At 44.0% G+C, this 18,075-nt stretch overlaps 2 protein-coding genes across 42 annotated transcripts in view; one reads left to right on the forward strand and one right to left on the reverse strand.

The window, feature by feature from the left end:
* Positions 1-376: 376 nt before the first annotated feature.
* POGLUT2 (protein O-glucosyltransferase 2) lies at positions 377-15,186 on the reverse strand. The gene is made up of 10 exons (XM_054445804.2): positions 14,608-15,186; positions 12,905-13,110; positions 9,683-9,888; positions 9,422-9,499; positions 7,339-7,511; positions 6,982-7,219; positions 5,103-5,312; positions 3,933-4,022; positions 2,334-2,441; positions 377-605 (listed from the first exon to the last, which is right to left on the reverse strand). The coding sequence occupies exons 1-10, from the start codon at positions 14,787-14,789 to the stop codon at positions 588-590; spliced, it is 1,509 nt and encodes a 502-aa protein (XP_054301779.1). The 5' UTR covers positions 14,790-15,186; the 3' UTR covers positions 377-587.
* Positions 15,161-18,075, forward strand: part of BIVM (basic, immunoglobulin-like variable motif containing) — a 43,008-nt gene continuing 40,093 nt past the window's right edge. For 8 of the 41 annotated variants that reach the window (XM_063651115.1, XM_063651109.1, XM_063651099.1 and 5 more), the window contains exons 1-2: positions 15,508-15,640; positions 17,802-17,878. The gene's annotated coding sequence lies outside the window, so the exon portion shown is untranslated. Of the gene's footprint in view, positions 15,641-16,066; positions 17,879-18,075 lie in introns of those variants that run through there. The other 33 variants (XM_063651124.1, XM_063651127.1, XM_063651123.1 and 30 more) reach the window with 21 other exon arrangements.

The following is an 18,075-nucleotide window of genomic DNA, read 5'->3' on the forward strand; positions in this document are numbered from 1 at the left end:
AGAAGAGAGGGCCAAGACATTCCAGAACAAGGGAAAGGCAAGAGCCAGGAAGGTAAGGACACAGGCATTGACAGAACTGGGAGAGGACTCGTTCTTCCAGAGGACAGGATTGATACTAGAAAGTGCTGAGAGATTTGACTAAAGATGCAGGTAGAGGCCATATAATCACTGGCCTTGTATGAAGTATTAGCTAGAATTAAGTTTGGCTGAATACCCACAATAATACGGGCTTAAAAGGAGACAGGGGTTCATTGCTTTGTCATTTAAAACCAGTCTGGGCAGGTGGTCTGGGCTGCTGTGCATCAAGGACCCAGATACCCTCTGTTTTTACTGCTCCCTGTTCCAAACACAGCTAATAATTAGCACAACATAGGCCTTTAAAATAAAGGTGGTTTTATTATAAAATTCTAAAAATGTACTTTAAAGTACAGTCATGAGAATACTGCATAAGTAGAAACGTGTCTTCATACTGCAAACACTCACACAGATTTTATATTGTCCATGGAATTAATACTTAAAAAAATTCTTCTTTTTAGTTAAGAAGAGTCTTCAGAGCACCATTATTTTAACAGAAGTTATTTTGCATATCAGAGTTCATCTTTGGTCTGCAATTAAGAAGCAAAATATTTAGAGCTATCAAGAAGTCTTACACAAGTGAAGAAGACTGACATTCATTTGTTAATTATTTTCCTGTAAAGATGAGAGGGAGCCAAGCTGCTGCTAGAGGCTTTTAGGGCTTGGGACTATTTCCAGGGGCACAGAGTCAGCTAAGGGTAAAATCACATTGTGTTTCACAGCCTACTGATAAGGAACCCAAACATCCACGGGCTGTACTACTGTAAAGGCCTCGTGTTATGAACAGTAGTGGTGAAAGGCTAGGAGAGACAATGAGCAAAAAATAAACGAAGCTATCATTCTGGCCCCTAACTTCTACTAATCAGTGGAAGAAACTGGCTGGGTACCTCCTCTCAATCATGTACATGAAGATAAATAATTGAGCAGGAGTGGAGCAAGTAAGCTGCCCAATCTCACTTAGAGCCAAAATGAGAAGTGTTCTGACACCAAATCACGGATTGGTGAGGGGGAACCTTTCGATTTGGCAATTCTTGTTTTATCATTGGTTTTAACTGATTTTTATGGCCTTGGAGCACTGACAGAGTTAACAATGATGATGAACCACCTCTGAGGGCCAATTGGTTAGTGGTTAATGAGTTATATAAAAAACAAAGATAAAAATAAAACAACTAAAATTCCGATTTGTAGCATGAGCAGATTGTCGTGGTGTAAATACTCCTATCAGGATGATTCCAAGCTACCAAAAATTTAACTAGTATGCAAAATTCCTGAATATTTATCAATGGGTGAGCTCATATAAGCTGGTTCTGTCACATCACTGGGCCCAGCCTCACCTTAATTCCTTTTACACCTCCTTGAGAGGTAGACATAATAATTGCCAAATCTGCCTTCTTGTCTTTGGTTATAATACCACAATTTTGAACTTGTCCATTCAGAAACCTAACTATGTTGCCTAAAATGTCAAGTCAGCATATGTTACACACACACACACACACACACACACACACACACACACACTCTAGTTTATGCAATTTACATTCCTTCAAACAAACAAAAATCATAATCAAAGCAACAGTCCCCTGACAGACTATAGCTTTATATACAAACACACACAATCACAATCTGATGATGAGAGATTGGTTTTTGCTTTGCTATAATCCAGCTAGATGATTTTGAGCACAATTCCTTTTTGGGCTCAGTTTTGTTAACCATAAAATGAAGGCATTTACTGGATGACTTCTAAGGTCCTTTCTACCTTAAAAGTCCAGATGTGAATCTGAATTTCATTTTTATCAGTGAGATCCTTATGTAGTGGTATCAACTGAGATGACTTTCAAATGAAGAATTGGAAAACATCAATAATCGTGGTTACATATTTTTCCTTCTCTAAACTGGGATGATGAACTTTGCCAAACTTATCTCATGAGGAGATGAGGGCATCAGATGACACACATGAAAATATTTTTCAGACTGTAAGCATCCATTCAAATAGGGTGTGAGCTGGATTCTCACATTATAAAAGACTTCCCACCACTTTGCCAGGCAGCTACCATGTCTTCTCAATTAACTGCATTGTAGCATCCTTTCTTGAGCACTGCTATCTTTTATACCTATCTCTCTGGCAGACTGAATTGCTTGGAGACCTCAAGAGGAACTCAAATATTTGCTGCCTGATTGAATGACTATAGGAATAAATGCAAGTTTGGATCAATGTTAGTTTTTACTCTGACACTGGCCATAAGCTCAGTTCTGGTTACCTTTTTCCTGTGGCAAGTACAAGGGAAGAGGTCGTCCTCAGTCTGTGGTTCTACCCTTTTCATGCCCTCTCGGATTTGGGGCTCACTCACTTGTAAATTGGCATATTCCTGTTTAAGCAACAATATAAAAGCATTCCTTATAAAACACTTTATATCCACCAAATGAGACAGACTAGAATATATGAAGACTGTGATTCATTTAACTTATGTGTGTCAAACTGTGATCTGCATAGCCTGTCATATATACCAGTTCTGAACACCAACAGTAGAGCATCTGAGAGGAGGCCATCCTTTGAACACTGGCTGCCTATTCCTAACAGACATCTCTTTATTCTATCCTAAATTTCCATGACTTTTTTTTTAACCATCTTCTGCCTCACAGTAAAAATAATTTTGCACACAATCTTCCTTAGACTGAGAATGTGGAGACAGAGACTACTCTGCTTTCCTTATCATGGCTGGCACAAGCCTCCATCATCATCTTCATTTATCATGTGCTTACTCTGAGTGAGGCACTGTGCTAAGTACCTATGCTAAATGAATGAACACTGCCCCATGGATACTTAGAAATTCACATGGTAAATCCCCTCAGTTTATTCATTTTACACGGTTTGTCCTCTGCTTCCCTCTATCAAGGGAAGGTTACAAAATGGGGAGGAGCCAGTATAGGCCAGAAATACACCAACTTTGATCTGTAGCAGAGCCTCAGATATGGGACTCAGTATCTGCAACTGTGGGATAAAAATCTTACTCTAGATCTAGTACTATTATTAGCCAAGAACTTGTTTACTACCTGATTTTTTTTTTTTTGAGACAGACTCTCACTCTTGTCACCCAGGCTGGAGTGCAGTGGTGCGATCTCGGCTCACTGCAACTTCCACCTCCCAGGTTCAAGTGATTCTCCTGCCTCAGCCTCCCGAGTAGCTGGGATTACAGGTGTGCACCACCACACCCAGCTAATTTTTGTATTTTTAGTAGAGACGGGGTTTCACCATGTTGGCCAGGCTGGTATCAAACTCCTGACCTCAGGTGATCTGTCTGCCTCAGCCTCCCAAAGTGCTGGGATCACAAGTGTGGGCCACCACACCCGGCCTACTACCACATTTTTAAAAGAGTCCTTTATATCGTCAGATATGCTTGATTACAATCTCTAAATGCTTGGGTCCATGGAAATAATTTCCAAGGGAAGTCATGGCTCATACGGAGTCAAGACAAGGGCCCAAACACACCTGGCACAGTTTAGACAAAGAAATGGTAAGGCAGCAGCAATGTAACACAAAAAGAACACACAAATCCATGCACCGTAACTTTGTAGGATCAGAGGCCAATTTCTTAGTCAAACATCACATAGTTCTAATATTAATACTTTTCACTTAATATTGTAACATTTTCCATTAGCTAATCTTTGGTTTTCAACTATTTTTTTATGATTACTTAATATTTGTCTCTGATTTTCATCCACAGAAGTGTGTGTATATATATATATATATATATATCTCCCTATAGTAACATATGTTTAGAAATTGTTCAGTAAAATATTATTTGTTCTTAACATGTCTACTTCTAAGTTATGTGATGATTTTCTTGGAAAATACTGACCTGGAAAAGTTTGAAATAATAACAGAATATGTCATCGCCCATGAGATTATTTCTTGCAAATTCTTGTCCTGCTTTTGCTATCTTTTTGGCCTGCAGGAAGAACAACGACAAAATCCTGTAATAGAATCCATTTTTCCCATGCAGGCATCTGCAAACTGCTCTTCAGAGTATGTATACATTGGGGCAACTGTGGGAAATAATATCTTTGGGGGTAGTCTCATGGTAAAACAGAACATTTAACAGAGTATGTTTGTTTAAATCAGAGGGAGGTTTCTAAGACTTAAAAGTTTGAGAAGTCATATTGGACCTTCTAGAATTAAGCCTCTCCTGGAGAGACAAGGTTGTGCACCAAGCAAACTGACGACTTTGTAAATGCAAGATGAAGCTTAGCGAGCTGCCTTCACAAATTTCAGGAGACAATTAGCTTAAAGTTTATTGCATTCCATCCCTCTTTATTTATCTATTTATGGCTGCATCTACTTCTGAATCAATCCCTCATTTTAACCTGTAGCCTGTTAGTGACTCCTGCCAGACTGGCCATCTTACAATTTTCACATTGCTAGTGGAGGCAATGCTTGTGGCTCAGAGCAACGCTATTGAAAGAAAAAGTGTAATCAAGGCCACAGTTCAGCTTTTTGTGGTTGTCGTTGTTGTTTTTTTTTGAGATGGAGTTTTGCTCTTGTTGCCCAGGCTGGAGTGCAATGGTGTGGTCTCGGCTCACTGCAACTTCTGCCTCCCAGGTTCAAGTGATTCTCCTGCCTCAGCCTCCCCAGTAGCTGGGATTACAGGCAGCCATCACCACGCCAGCTTATTTTCGTATTTTTAGTAGAGATGGGGTTTGACCATGTTAGCCAGGCTGGTCTTGAACTCCTGACCTCAGGTGATCTGCCTGCCTCAGCCTTCCAAAGTGCTGGGATTACAGGCACGAGCCACCGCACCCAGCCTAGCTTTTTGTTTCACATGCAGAGTGGAGAGTTACTGTAAGATGCAGTGCCCGCTGTGTTCAGCCTAGGGGAACTGCTGTGCCATCTACTGGCAGGCAGCTTCCCATTTACAGGCCACAGTCTATTACGTGAACATCCTGGATGCTCTCCAGGTACAATACATTTCAAAAGGACCCATGATATTGGGAAACAAGTAGAAATAAGCCTTCAAGGAGACTAACCTTACCTCTTCATCGTGATCTTTTGCCCATTTAAGTTGTTCTAGCAGATCGCTCAGGTTGCTCTTAACTGGAATGTAGTGTTTCCAGGGCTGCAGCTCATTGTAAAAATGTTCATAGTAGATGGAGTCCTGCTTCAGCACAACACTGTCACCAACTAGCAAATATGGCAGGCGATAAGCTGCTACAGTGCCATCAATATTTATTTGATACTTATGCTGCAAAACAATGGTAAAGCCTAAGACCTCCATTAAATTTCCTTTTCTCCACTCTATTCTCCTTCCCATCCCACACATAAACCTTTGCAATCCTCAGACACAATTTGGCCAGCTTCCACACTCTGCCTTTGCCGTTTAGTAAGTGTTATTAAACAACAGGTTGATCTAGAGCTAAATGCTCATTTTGATGTGCTCCTAAATTTTACAAAGGATACAAATCTAGTGTTGAAGCAGTGAATACAATCATACTGTTGTCCTAAGGCTGCAACATAAGGAAGGATGGATTCATTTGTGACATTTTGTAATTCTCCTACTACTTTATTGATTGCAAATGTGCCCCTAATGATGGCACATTCTGAGCCATGTTAACTGTATTATTTATGTATTTATTTTGAGACAGAGTCTCGCTCTGTCACTCAGGCTGGAGTGTAGTGGCATGATCTCAGCTCACTGCAACTTCCACCTCCCCAGTTCAAGTGATTCTTGTGCCTCCACATACCAAGTTGCTGGGATTAGAGGCACGCACCACCATCATGCCCAGCTAATTTTTGTATTTTTAGTAGAGATGGGGTTTCACCATGTTGGCCAGGCTGGTCTTGAACCCTGGACCTCAGGTGATCCGCCTGCCTCAGCCTCCCAAAGTGCTGGGATTACAGGCGTAAGCCATCACGCCTGGCTAACCGTACTTTTTAAACACCCAGACATATGTCTTAAAGAAATTAGCAATCTCTGGAGCAAGAACACCTATGAATAAAAATATTCATAGAACTGTGGTAATCCATCATCTTTAGTTGCAGAAATTTCAACAGGCAGGAATAAAGCCAAGGCAGGATGCAGCACCCCTCTACTGAGGAAGGTTGGCTAGTATCCTTTCACTTTGGTTATAATCATTTCTTTCAAAAATCTTTGGGATATGCATGTAGAAAAATACTGACAATTCAACTTACAACATTCTTTAGGTCAACCTGCCTCAACACAACCCATCAAAAGAAAACCTGGTCATCTACAGGGCAGACAGAACTCGTTAATCACTTGTCTTCCCACATACAGAGGACAGATGACGACCTTTTTCCCACCTCTCTCTCTACCATGGGGGACTTCAGAAACAACTCTATGGTCTAAAGAGCAGGGTGCTGCCCACTGCCTTAAAAAGGGAGTTGTTAGAAAAAGGACTACTCCCTGGGAAACATGGGGAATCCACATTCTAGACACAGAAAGCAAACCCTAATTCCCAGGCAGAACATTTGGATGAGTTTCACGTCATTCCCCACCAGAAGGCCTGAGAAGAAACAAGGAGTTTATATCTTCCTTATTCTGATGTGATAACATGGCTCTGGGGAAAAGTATTTGTAAAATGACTTACATGTAAGTACTAATAAAAACATATTTGGAGATGACATGTGCTTATCTCAAGGGTTAGCTGGAAAAAAATTATAGCTTTATCCAGGCTGCAAACTCCCCTGATGCACATTTAATATCAAGACTGGGCAGTGAGGACAGACCCTGGTTGCCAAAACAGTCCCCAGCACCCCCATGCCTCGATATTCGCTCAATTTTGTGCTAACTTGTCCCACCTCTTGTAATTTGCAGGCCTCAATTTCCCTTCCCAAAGCACTATGTATAAATGCATTAGAAAAACAAAAAAGATTAGCTACTGATTAAGTCGTACCTTGAAGAAATCAAAAAATGAAATGTGTTTCACAATGGGACCATACAGGCTTTCATCGTGTTTAAAGAAGAAAAAGTTGGTGAAAGCAGCATCTATGAGTTCTGGGTGTTTTCTACTGAGTTTAACCAGCTCGAGTCTCTCTTTGCGGCTGTCTCGCCCTCTCCAGACAGCAGTGGAATTTTTGCTTTCCCAGGGAGGACCCGTGTTAGCTTGCACGGACATCATATCCAGACTTACCCTAGAAGACAAAGTGCAACAGATTTTCCTCCCAAATCATCATATCACAAAGGTTGTTGCAAAAGAACTCACCAAAGAAAGAAAACCAAGGCTCTGGGCCAACCCTGACTTATCTCTCACCGGCCCATGGTTTCCAGAACAGAATCAGTCAAGTCATAGGTAGGCATCACGATATCCTTGGAATCTGTGGAGCCACACCAGGAAAAGATCGGATGGATGTTTGAATTGGATTTCTTTTTTTCCAAAGGCCAGTCTCCCAAATTAACAAAGAACTCCACATCTGGCATCTTCACCTAGAAAAAACAAAACAAGGAGCTTATTCACATTTCCTGCGTTGGATAATGCATTGTATTTATCAATTTAAATTTGAAATTGCATTAATGAAAGGCCAATGTTACATGTTTCAGGTAATGATAATTACCTTGGTTTGAATAGTGGGCAATGTTTCAGAATATGGTCACATGTACAAGTATTCTATGCTCCCTACGAAAGGGATGAAATGGCAAAAGTAATCTCTGTTCTAATACTGCGAACAGCCTCTAAGATGATCAAAGAGAAAGAGAATTATTGAAAAATAATTAAAAAATAGCACTTGGGACTCTAACCCTAGTTTCTTGCTAGTGAGCCAGATGGTTCCATTTTAAAAAACATATACCAGGTAGGTGGTGGGACCAGGATTTGAACTCAGGAAGCCCAACACCAACAGCAACATAGTAAGTTTCAAGCTATACTTCCTTCCTCTACTGGCAAATGGCATGAATATGTAAAGAGGATATGTTTTATCTAGTCACAGAAAATGTTTAGAGTATTTAGAAAACAACAGATACACATTTTTAAGGCCAGAACAGCACTGACCAGTCTGAGAAGCATCTTGAGAAACTGAAGTCCTGAAGAACATTCTAATTTTCCCATGGATTGACAAAGAGGAGCAAGAGAAGTATGACGGTACTCTGATGTCTTAGTTTAAAGGAGGCTTAATACTGATGCTATATAACTACCTACATTCAGAATTAACAGACTGTAAGTGCTTTGAAATCTTGCAAAAAAGGCATTATGATTTTCCATGAGTAGTTTAATCACGATATACATGCAAATTATTCAATGAATAAATATTATAACAGATTATAAATAAATATACATTTGGTAAAAATGTTGGTAGAGTCTTTCACATCCACTATTTTAACATTACTTTCAAACCATTCCACTAGAACCCAACAAAAGCCCATTATCCCAAGGAATGGGATTCAGTACAAGGCAAGTCATCTTTGGACTCAAAGTTAGTTTAGTACCAAAATAATTTTATGATAAGGCATTTTTCTTTCCTCTATAAAATATTGTGTCTCTGCAAAAGATATGCTGAAGTCTTAAATCCCAGTGTCTCAGAATGACCTTATTTGGAAATAGGGTTGTTGCAGATATTAGTTAGCATGAGGTCATACTGGAGTAGGCTGGGCCACTAATCCACTATGCTGTGTCCTTATAAGAAGAGACCCAGAGACATGAGGGGAGAAGCCCACGTGATGACAGAGGCAGAGATGGGAGGATGCAGCTGCAAACCAGGGAACACCAAAGATGGAGGGTCACTGCCAGCAGCCAGGAAGAGGCAGGAGAGGAAAGGATCATCTAAGAGGGAGCTGGCCCTCCTGACACTTTAATTTTTTTTTTTTTATGAGACAGGATCTCACACTGTCACCCAGGTCTTGGGAGTGCAGTGGTGTGATCTCGGCTCATGCAGCCTCGACCTCCTAGGTTCAAGCGATCTTCCTGCCTCAGCTCCCCATTAGCTGAAACTACTACAGGCTAATTTTTGTATTTTTTGTAGAGACAGGGCTTCACCATGTTGCCCAGCCTGGTCTCGAGCTCCTGGGCTCAAGTCATCCACCCGCTTTGGCCTCCTAAAGTGCTAGGATTACAGGCGTGAGCCATGGCACCTGGCTGACACTTTGATTTTGGACATCTGGCCTCCATAACTGCCAGAGAATACATTTCTGTTATTTTAAGCCTTCCAGTTTGTAGCACTTTGTTACGGTAGCCCTAGGAAACAAACGCAGGTACCTGAAATAACAGAAAGCTTCAGAATAGTATTATCATAAGGCTCCAGAAGAGAATACCCTGATAGTGTTATAATTTGTATTTTGAAAAATTATCCTGTAAAATCTGGGCTTAAATTATCTATTACAGCTAAGAGAAAATATATACTTACTTTTCTAGTCAAAGAAAGTAGTATGGCATCCATGAAAATTCTAAAACCTACATGTTCACCATGAGTCTTGATATAAACCTAAAAGAGAATTTACCATGTATTACGTTAGTCTAAAAACACTGGCAGATTTCACTGAGGAAAAGCTTGTCACAGTGCTCATTCGAATGATGTTTATAAAATGATTTAGCTAATTGTAGCCAAATGTTCAAAACAAGAAAAAAAAATGTTCAAAACAAACAAGCAAAAAATCATGTGTTGTACCTTGTTATCCTTTAAGGTGTAGTGACATAGGCTCTGCCTCTGTCCAAATCTTTGTGGGATTTCTACTGCAATCTTTTCTGGATCCACAGCAGGGAAATGTGCCAGATCTCTCTGAATCTGAGCAATGGTTTCTGGGCAGCTCATCTCCCGCAGCCAGGCTGCACTATCTTGCAAAGGACAGTCACAATTCTCATGGTAAACCGGCCCTATTCACATAAGAATAACAAAGTACAACAGTGATCATTTCACTCAGCATTTGAAACTTGTAATAAATATCTATAATGTGGCTTCATGAGTATTGCCTAGTTACATAGGAAGAACATTTTCATTGAAAACACATTTTAAGAGAATTGCAGGCCAGCAAGGTTGGCTCATGTCTGTAATCTCAGCACTTTGGGAGGCTGAGGCAGGAGGACAGCCTGAGCCCAGGAGTTTGGGACCAGCCTGGGCAACACAGGGAGACCCTGTCTCTATAAAAAATAAAAAATTAGCTGGGTGTGTTGGCATGCACCTGTGGTTTCAGCTACTTGGGAGGCTGACGTGGGAGGATCACTTGAGCCCAGGAGGTTGAAGCTGCACTGAGCCATGTTTGTACCACTCCACCCTGGGCAAGATAGTGAGACCCTGTTTCAAAGAAAAAAAAAAGTAATACATTTTTACTATACTGGGGCATTGCAAGTAAGTCAGCCTTCTACTCTGACAGCTCTTCACAGTGAAGTTTTGTGATATTTTCATAATAAGGTCTACTTTGCATGAGTTCAAAAGAAAGCAAATAGAGGCTGGGTGCAGTGGCTCACGTCTGTAATACCAGCACTTTGGGAGGCCGAGGCGGGTGGATAACTTGAGGTCAGGAGTTTGAGACCAGCCTGGCCAACATGTTGAAACCCCATCTCTACTAAAAATACAAAAAAGTTTAGCTGGGTATGGTGGTGTGTGCCTGAAATCTCAGCTACTCAGGAGGTTGAGGCATGACAATAGCTTGAACCTGGGAGGTGAAGGTTGCAGTTAGCGGAGATTGTGCCACTGCACTCCAGGCTGGGGGACAGAGCGAGACTCTTGTTTCAAAAAATAAAAGAAAGCCAACAGATACTTGGTTTATATCTATGGTATATATTACAGCTCATTATTCCTTATGTTTTGTAGACTGACGAATAACCAAATACTGGTAAAAGGGTATCAGAGGAGCATACCTATTTTAATGAAAGACAAAAGTGATATGATTTAATATTTTGATGGTCTGTTCGATCCATCGACCTCTGGGTTATGGGCCCAGCACGCTTCCGCTGCGCCACTCTGCTGTCCCTGATGGTCTGTTATACAAACAGGTTCTTAAAGTGTCTAAGGTACTTTTCTCAATAAGTAAATCAATAACAGCAAAAATAAACAAGGAACTGCTATTCTGTTGTTGTTTTTTGTTGTTGTTGTTTTTAAGAATTATTAAGGAGCAAAAGTAGGCTGGGTGCCCTGGCTCATGCCTGTAATCCCAGCACTTTGGGAGGCCAAGGCGGGCAGATCACGAGGTCAGGAGATCGAGACCATCCTGGTCAACATGGTGAAACCTGGTCTCTACTAAAAATACAAAAATTAGCCAGGTGTTGTGGTGCGTGCCTGTAGTCCCAGCTATTTGGGAGGCTGAGGCAGGAGAATCGCTTGAACCCGGGAAGCAGAGCTTGCAGTGAGCTGAGATTGTGCCACTGCACTCCAGGCTGGCGACAGAGTGAGACACCATCTCAAAAAAAAAGCAAAAGTAGCTGGGTACAGTGGCTCATGCCTGTAATCCTAGCACTTTGGGAGACCGAGGTGGGCAGATCACTTGCGCTCCAGGGTTCAGGACCAGCCTGAGCAACACGGCAAAACTCTGTTTCTACAAAAAATACAAAAATTAGTGGGGCATGGTGGTGAGTGCCTGTAGTCCCAGCTACTTATGCAGCTGAGGTGGGAGGATTGCTTGAACCCAGGAGGTCGAGGCTGCAGTAAGCAGTGATTGCACCACTGCACTCCAGCCTGGGCAACAGAGCGAGACCCTGTCTCAACAACAATGGCAACAAAAAGAAGCAAAAGTCCACTTTACTAATTTTATAACAAATTAATTACAATCTGCGTTGAGATTTTTACTGTTATTCCTTTTTATAATTCTCAGATCCCACCTAACCCAGGCAGTGGCTGACAACGGAATATCTTTTTAAGGTTTAGTGGGTGATACCGTACCAGGCGGTACTGGCAGAACGTAGGAAAGGAACCTAGACACTCTTAAAAAGTGTTTACCTTTTCTTACTTCTCTGCAGAGTTCACAACAATAAAAAAAGAAAGTTTACTTTTCTGGGCGTTGTTAAGGGGGACAAGATTTCTGCCTTTGTATATACACTGCTTCCCTACTGTCTTGTGGTACTGTCGCCTGTAAGAGGGAAGGAGATGGCTCTAGGTAACAAAACTGTACTCTCATCCTATGTAAGAAACATCAGAATGGCCAAGCATGGTGGCTCACACCTGTAATCTCAGCACTTTGGGAGGCTGAGGCAGGCAGATCATGAGGTCAAGAGATCGAAACCATCCTGGCCAACATGGTGAAATCCTGTCTCTATTAAAAATACAAAAATTAGCTGGACATGGTGGTGCATGCCTGTAATCCCAGCTACTTGGGAGGCTGAGGCAGGATAATCACTTGAACCCGGAAGGCGGAGCTTGCAGTAAGCCAAGATTGCGCCATTGCACTCCAGCCTGGCGAAAGAGCGAGACTCTGCCTTTAAAAAAAAAAAAAAAAAAAAAAGAAACATCAGAGAATTTCTCTGGGAAAATGGCATTGGAACAAAGACAAAAAACAACCACCAATGCCCTCCTTCTCTTTCGAGCTATCTCCCTTCCTGAAGCGATCTACCTAATTTCAATAACACTTATCAGTTACTTAAGTCATATATTTCCAATTAAGAAAGTATCATATATGAGCATGCACACAGCTTGATTATTCTTGCTAATGTATGTCTTCACGGAGTAAATTCTCTACTAATATGTCCCTTGCTCTTTAGCAAATCAGAATTTCCGTTCAAATCTTGAATGTCTTTTTACCAGGACTCATAACTTAGCTTTCAAGTAGAAAGCCTTTATTTTTTTCTTTCAGTAAAAATATATATATATATATATATCATGCCAAGTTGTTTTTGTTGATGGAATAACATATATTATTTTATTCAAATACTGCTGTTATAAAATTATATTCCAAATTACCTTTTAAAATATATGGGGATTTGGCCACATGTTGCCCTTGGAATTTAACTTCCACCTTCAGATTTTTGTAGCTTGCATACATTCTGTATCTTACTATGAAGGACCCATCTTTTCGGTCTAAAACCTGGACTCCAACTCTAGTGAATTGCTCCTCTGGTGCTGAAACTTTCACCTGGAAGACCTTTTCGCCTGGAGAAGATGTGAATCTGTGATGAAAAGGCGATGGGGGAGATAAACAGATTTTAACGAACAAACACACAAAGGTTATGCTCTTCAGTCTGGAAACTTGATTATTCTCCTCCACATTCTTCCTCTAACATATGATTGCTTCTTTTTCTCTTATGCTTTTAGTACCAGAATGAATATGATGGATCAGAGATTTAAAAAAATGAGGATGACAATGGCCAAGATAACATGAAACGGTTTCATTAAACAATCAAAAAGGAATATGTTAAGACTATTAATCTATATAAGCATAGAACATACTCATGCATCCCATATAAAAAATATTCTTACCAACTTATTTATTTCATGCTATCACATCTGGATATTTCTGATCAAATGGTGCTCCCAAAGATAATGATCTTATTTTGAAAAATCTCTGCCAATGAATCTTTACAATATCAGTATTATAAATCACACTCAGGCCTGGCACTGTGGCCCATGCCTACTATCCCAGCACCTTGGGAGGCCAAGGAGGGAAGATTGCTTGAGGCCAGGAGTTCCAGATCAGCCTGGGCAACAAGGTGAGATCCTGTCTCTACAAATAATAATAATAATAATAATAATAATAATATTAATAAATAAATAGCCAGGCGAGGTGGCACACACCTGTAGTCCCAACTACTAGGGAGGCTGAGGTGGGAGGACAGCTTCAGCCTGGGAGGTTGAGGGTACAGTGAGCTGTGATTGCACCACTGCACTCCAGACTGGGCTAGGAAGTGAAACCCTGTCTTAAAAAAAAAAAAAAAAAATCACGCTCAGCCATGGGCAAAAGCAAACTAGTAGGTAGTGTATCATCTTTTGTCAAATAACAAAATTTACAACCTGCCTTTTACTTGACAACCTTTTATTCCAGTATTTTTTTTCTGTATGAAATACACACGGTCAGCATCCACCAATAATAGAGACGATCATTTCAGAAGTATATGAATTATAAAAATAAGTTTTAAGTGTGATGTTAAAGTATTAAATTCATTGGAACAAAATATTTATTACAATCATATAGGAGATTAATGCTTCGGTACTTTCCTTCCGAACTCTAAAGTTTCAAATAGTACTTCACTTTTCTTTTTCAGTTTCAAAACATGCTTATCTGCAGATGTCTCCTTGAAAATTGAGGGCGGCACCAGAGAAAGATGAAGCCCATCAAGTCTCTAACAACTAGGTTTAAATCCCTTATAACAGCTTATGCGAAAAGTAGTTAGTATTTCCAGCAAAGTGGAGAGACTTTGTCTTGCCCTGATAATGTGGGAATCTGAATCAAAATTGCTAGGAGATTATTTTATATGTTATATACAATGCATTATATTGCATATATTATAATTCGGAACAATTTCTACAGCTACAGAGAAAAATTGGTAACCAAATATCCTGGAATGTAAACTGCTGTGGAGAAACGAGTTCTTGGAAAGAAAAATCTTAAAGGGAGAAACAGATTTAACCGCCATCCAAAATAGGTAAGGAGCCGTTTCTCGACTTACTTATTCCCTGATGTATCCACTGCCTGAATAAAGAAATAGCGGGCGGGAAGGACGACGTCTGCTTTTAGCCCGGGTCCCCATATTTCGCTCTTCTCCGGGCTCAGCTGCCTTTCTCCGCCGGTCTCGGCGAGTGCTGGAACTGCAGCCAGAAAGAAGCAATAAAGTAGCAAAGTGCCAAACATTTACAACACGGACTCTTGAAATGATCCACGGATAAATGAAGAAGTGTAAGAGGTGGACCGAAGCAGCCGAGGCTTCGGCAGGGACACGCCGGCGGATCGCAGCCGCCAACGCGACTGCAAAGGGTGCCGCCCGGCGTGCAGGGCAGGCGCGCGGGTCTCCGAGACCCCAAGACAATCAAAGCCCGTGCCCCGGCGCGCCCAGGTGAGGGTCCCCTGGCGTTCTGCTGTCCCGGCCGAGAACCGCGCTGCTTCTCTCTCTCAGGACAATGATGAACTTGAGTTGCTCCTGCCACTGGAGCATCATTTGGGAGCGAATCCGTCTCAGGTTCCAGCCAAGGTGTAGGGCGAGGGGATTGGCCCGTGCGTCGGGCCAGGCTCAGTAACGCCTTCTCCAAGTGGATGGCGGGGCGGACACGCGTCCCGGCGCCCCGGGCTCCCTGGGATATGTAGTTCGCGACAGGACGAGCGGAAATACTGCCAGGTTTTTACCACCTCTCGCTCATTTATTTACTTTTCGGTCACCGCTTTCGGGGGACAGATAAACACCACAGATGCCCATCAAAGGGGCGCACGGGTCTGGAGGCGCAGCTCAGGTTTTTGCGTTGGTCATCCTGCCCTCCGCACGTGCAGAGGGCAGGCATAAAGCACCTTGAAAGGAAAGTGCTGTCAATGCTATCCGACGACCTGTCGCCGGGCACCGCAGCATCCTCGCGCGCTCCGATGGGACGAGGGACGCCAGCCCCAGGGTAACCGGAGGTGCCTCGCGGGCCGCGCGCTGGATGCTGTGATCCAGGTCCGGAGCCGGGTTCCGCCGCGGCCGCAGCGACCCGACCCCACCCGACAGGCCAGAGGTACCCCGGGGCGGGGTGCAGGGCCGAGGTGGCGGCCGGCTGTGCGCCCTGAGCGCCTGGCCCTCCGCTGGGCACCTGGGCGCCGCCAGCCCGGCCTGCTGCCACTCTACGCGCAGCCACCTGGGCATTCAAAATTTTTACTTAATTCGATACCGGCCTGGGCTGCCAGGGGTCATCGCCTCTCCGGAGCCCCGTGGCGTCCAGATGGAGGCCACTGCATGGGTGCCCACTCTCCCGGGAAGGAGTAGGGGGAAGAGCTGGGTCGCAGGGGGAAGAGAAGCGCCAGGGAGAGAAGGGCCTAGCACTCTGGTGAACAAAGCTCGATTAGGAGGTGTCCATGTGGATACCGGTGACCCCTGTGCGGCCGTCGGTCTCCACGCCACGCTGGGCAGGGTCCGGGAACCAGCGCGCGGCGGCCGTCGCCTTCCCCTGCACGCCAGCACCCGGGTCCGGGTCGCCGCCAGAAGTCACGGGCTCACCGCCCTGGTCAGCTCGGGAGTTGGACCCAGAGCCGCCTCCTCTGCCTGCCTCCCTCTTGCCAGCTGCCCCGAAAACCCAGAAGAGCCGGTGGCTCCGAGCCAAGGCGGGCCTGGTCCGGCGCCAGGACAGGGGGTTTCTTTCCTATTTTCTTTTGTGCAATTGTCATTATTAATGATATCGACTCGTTTACTCAAACAGTCGAATCGGAGCCCCAGCTCTTAGCCCGGATGCAGCAATTGCCTGTGGGCCCCCTTTAACACCGACAGCGTCCTCGGGGCCCGGGGCAAGCAGGTTCGAGGCGGTCACCCCCGGGCCTCGGCGCGCTCGCCCTGGCAGAGAGTCTCGTCTTCCGGCCGGTGAGGGAAGGTAGAGGCGGGAGTAGGGGCGAGGAGGCCTCGGCGGCCCTTGGGCTCTGCGGGCTGGGGACTCGGGTGCCCGCGACACGCGCGGAGGCGCGGGCTGGGGTGGCCGCGGGCAGGGGGCGCAGCTGCGCTCCTTCCTCTCTGTCCGCGTCGCCTCCGCGCACACTGGTTCTGCGCGGCGGGGCTTGGCCTGCGCGTCTGTCTCCTCCGTCCCGGCGGCCTCCGAGCCCGGCCGAGCAGCGAGCTTGTCAGAGGACGGTGGTGGAAACGCTCCCGGCCTCCCCAGGGGCGCGGGCTGGAGGCTGGCGCCTGGCGCGGAGGACTCCCGGTATCTTTTGACAGGCTGGCGCCTCGGCTCTGGGGACCCGCAGGTCTGAAGGGGAGGAAGGGGCCTGGAGGGCGCGGGAGGACACCGGGTGGGAAGGGTGGCATTAGCTCGGCCGGGGGCTATGCGCCTCTGGTTTCGCCCTCCCGCACGTATTCGACCCTTACGAGGTCACCGGAATGCCCCTGCTCCTCAGTTGCTTTCTATACAGGATATCGATCAGGGTATTTTGTTATATGAAAAGGCTTTACTGAAGAGGTTTTTAGAGATGTTTGGTTCTCTCATAAACTTGATACTTGAGAATACAGACCAAATATAACCTGAAAAGACTATAACCTAGGCGATGAAGATTGGCTTTACAAATGGACGTTTATTTTACAGAACACTTCGTTCAGTGACTGAACAATCGACTCTGGCGGTGCTTTTTAAACTTGCCATTTTATAAATTTTTGCTTTGCATACGAGCAAACCATATTTCTAGTGCTTATGACGTGATTTTATGAGTAAGCTATTAGTTGAGCCTGAGGTCCTGCAGTCATTCTTAGTAGTAAATTTTTTTTTTTTTTTTTTGAGAAGGAGTTTTGCTCTGATTGCCCAGGCTGGAGTGCAGTGGTGCAACTGCAACCTCCGCCTCTGGTGTTCAAGCGATTCTCCAGCCTTGCCTCCTGAGTAGCTGGGCCTACAGGCATGCGCCACCACGCACGGCTAATTTTTTTTTTTTTTTTTAGTAGAAACGGGTCTCACCATGTTGGCCAGGCTGGCCTGAAACTCCTGACCTCAGATGATCCACCCGCCTCAGCCTCCCAAAGTGCTGGGATTACAGGCGTGAACCACCGCGAGGCTTAGTAAATCTTAATATAGCAACACCTCACTTGCCTGGAAGAGGGAACCGCAATCAATCAAAATGAGGGCCTACAGTAATGCCTGGCATGATGTAAACACTTAAAAATTATCTGTTGAATGAATTATCTGTTGAATTATCTACAAATGCTAGGCCCTGGGGATACAATAATCCGGAAAACCAGACTTGCAGGATGCAGACGTTGATCGCATAAACAGATACGCACAGAAGTAAGTGTAAAATTGCCACCTGATAAGACCTGTGTGAGGAAGGTACTGGAGTCTGTACCACGTGACCTGGCCTAGCTTGAGAAGCCAAGAAAGTTTCCCCGAGAAAGTGACATTTGAGCTGACATTGGAAAGATGAATGGGAATAAACTAAGTAAGGGAGACAGTATTGGGAGAACCAAAAAGTAATGTGGAGCTTG

Source organism: Pongo pygmaeus, chromosome 14 (assembly GCF_028885625.2).
Source record: "Pongo pygmaeus isolate AG05252 chromosome 14, NHGRI_mPonPyg2-v2.0_pri, whole genome shotgun sequence".
In the NCBI taxonomy this organism is placed as follows: Eukaryota; Metazoa; Chordata; class Mammalia; order Primates; family Hominidae; genus Pongo; species Pongo pygmaeus.

Bases quoted from the DNA above. Each gene is read 5' to 3' on its own strand.
- POGLUT2 (XM_054445804.2), bottom strand. From the start codon at position 14,789: ATGTTTGGCACTTTGCTACTTTATTGCTTCTTTCTGGCTGCAGTTCCA. The intron at 9,889-12,904 runs GTAATTTGGAAT...TTATGTGAATAG, and splicing joins ATCCCCATATATTTTAAAAG to GGCCGGTTTACCATGAGAAT. The intron at 5,313-6,981 runs GTACGACTTAAT...ATTGTTTTGCAG, and splicing joins CATTTTTTGATTTCTTCAAG to CATAAGTATCAAATAAATAT.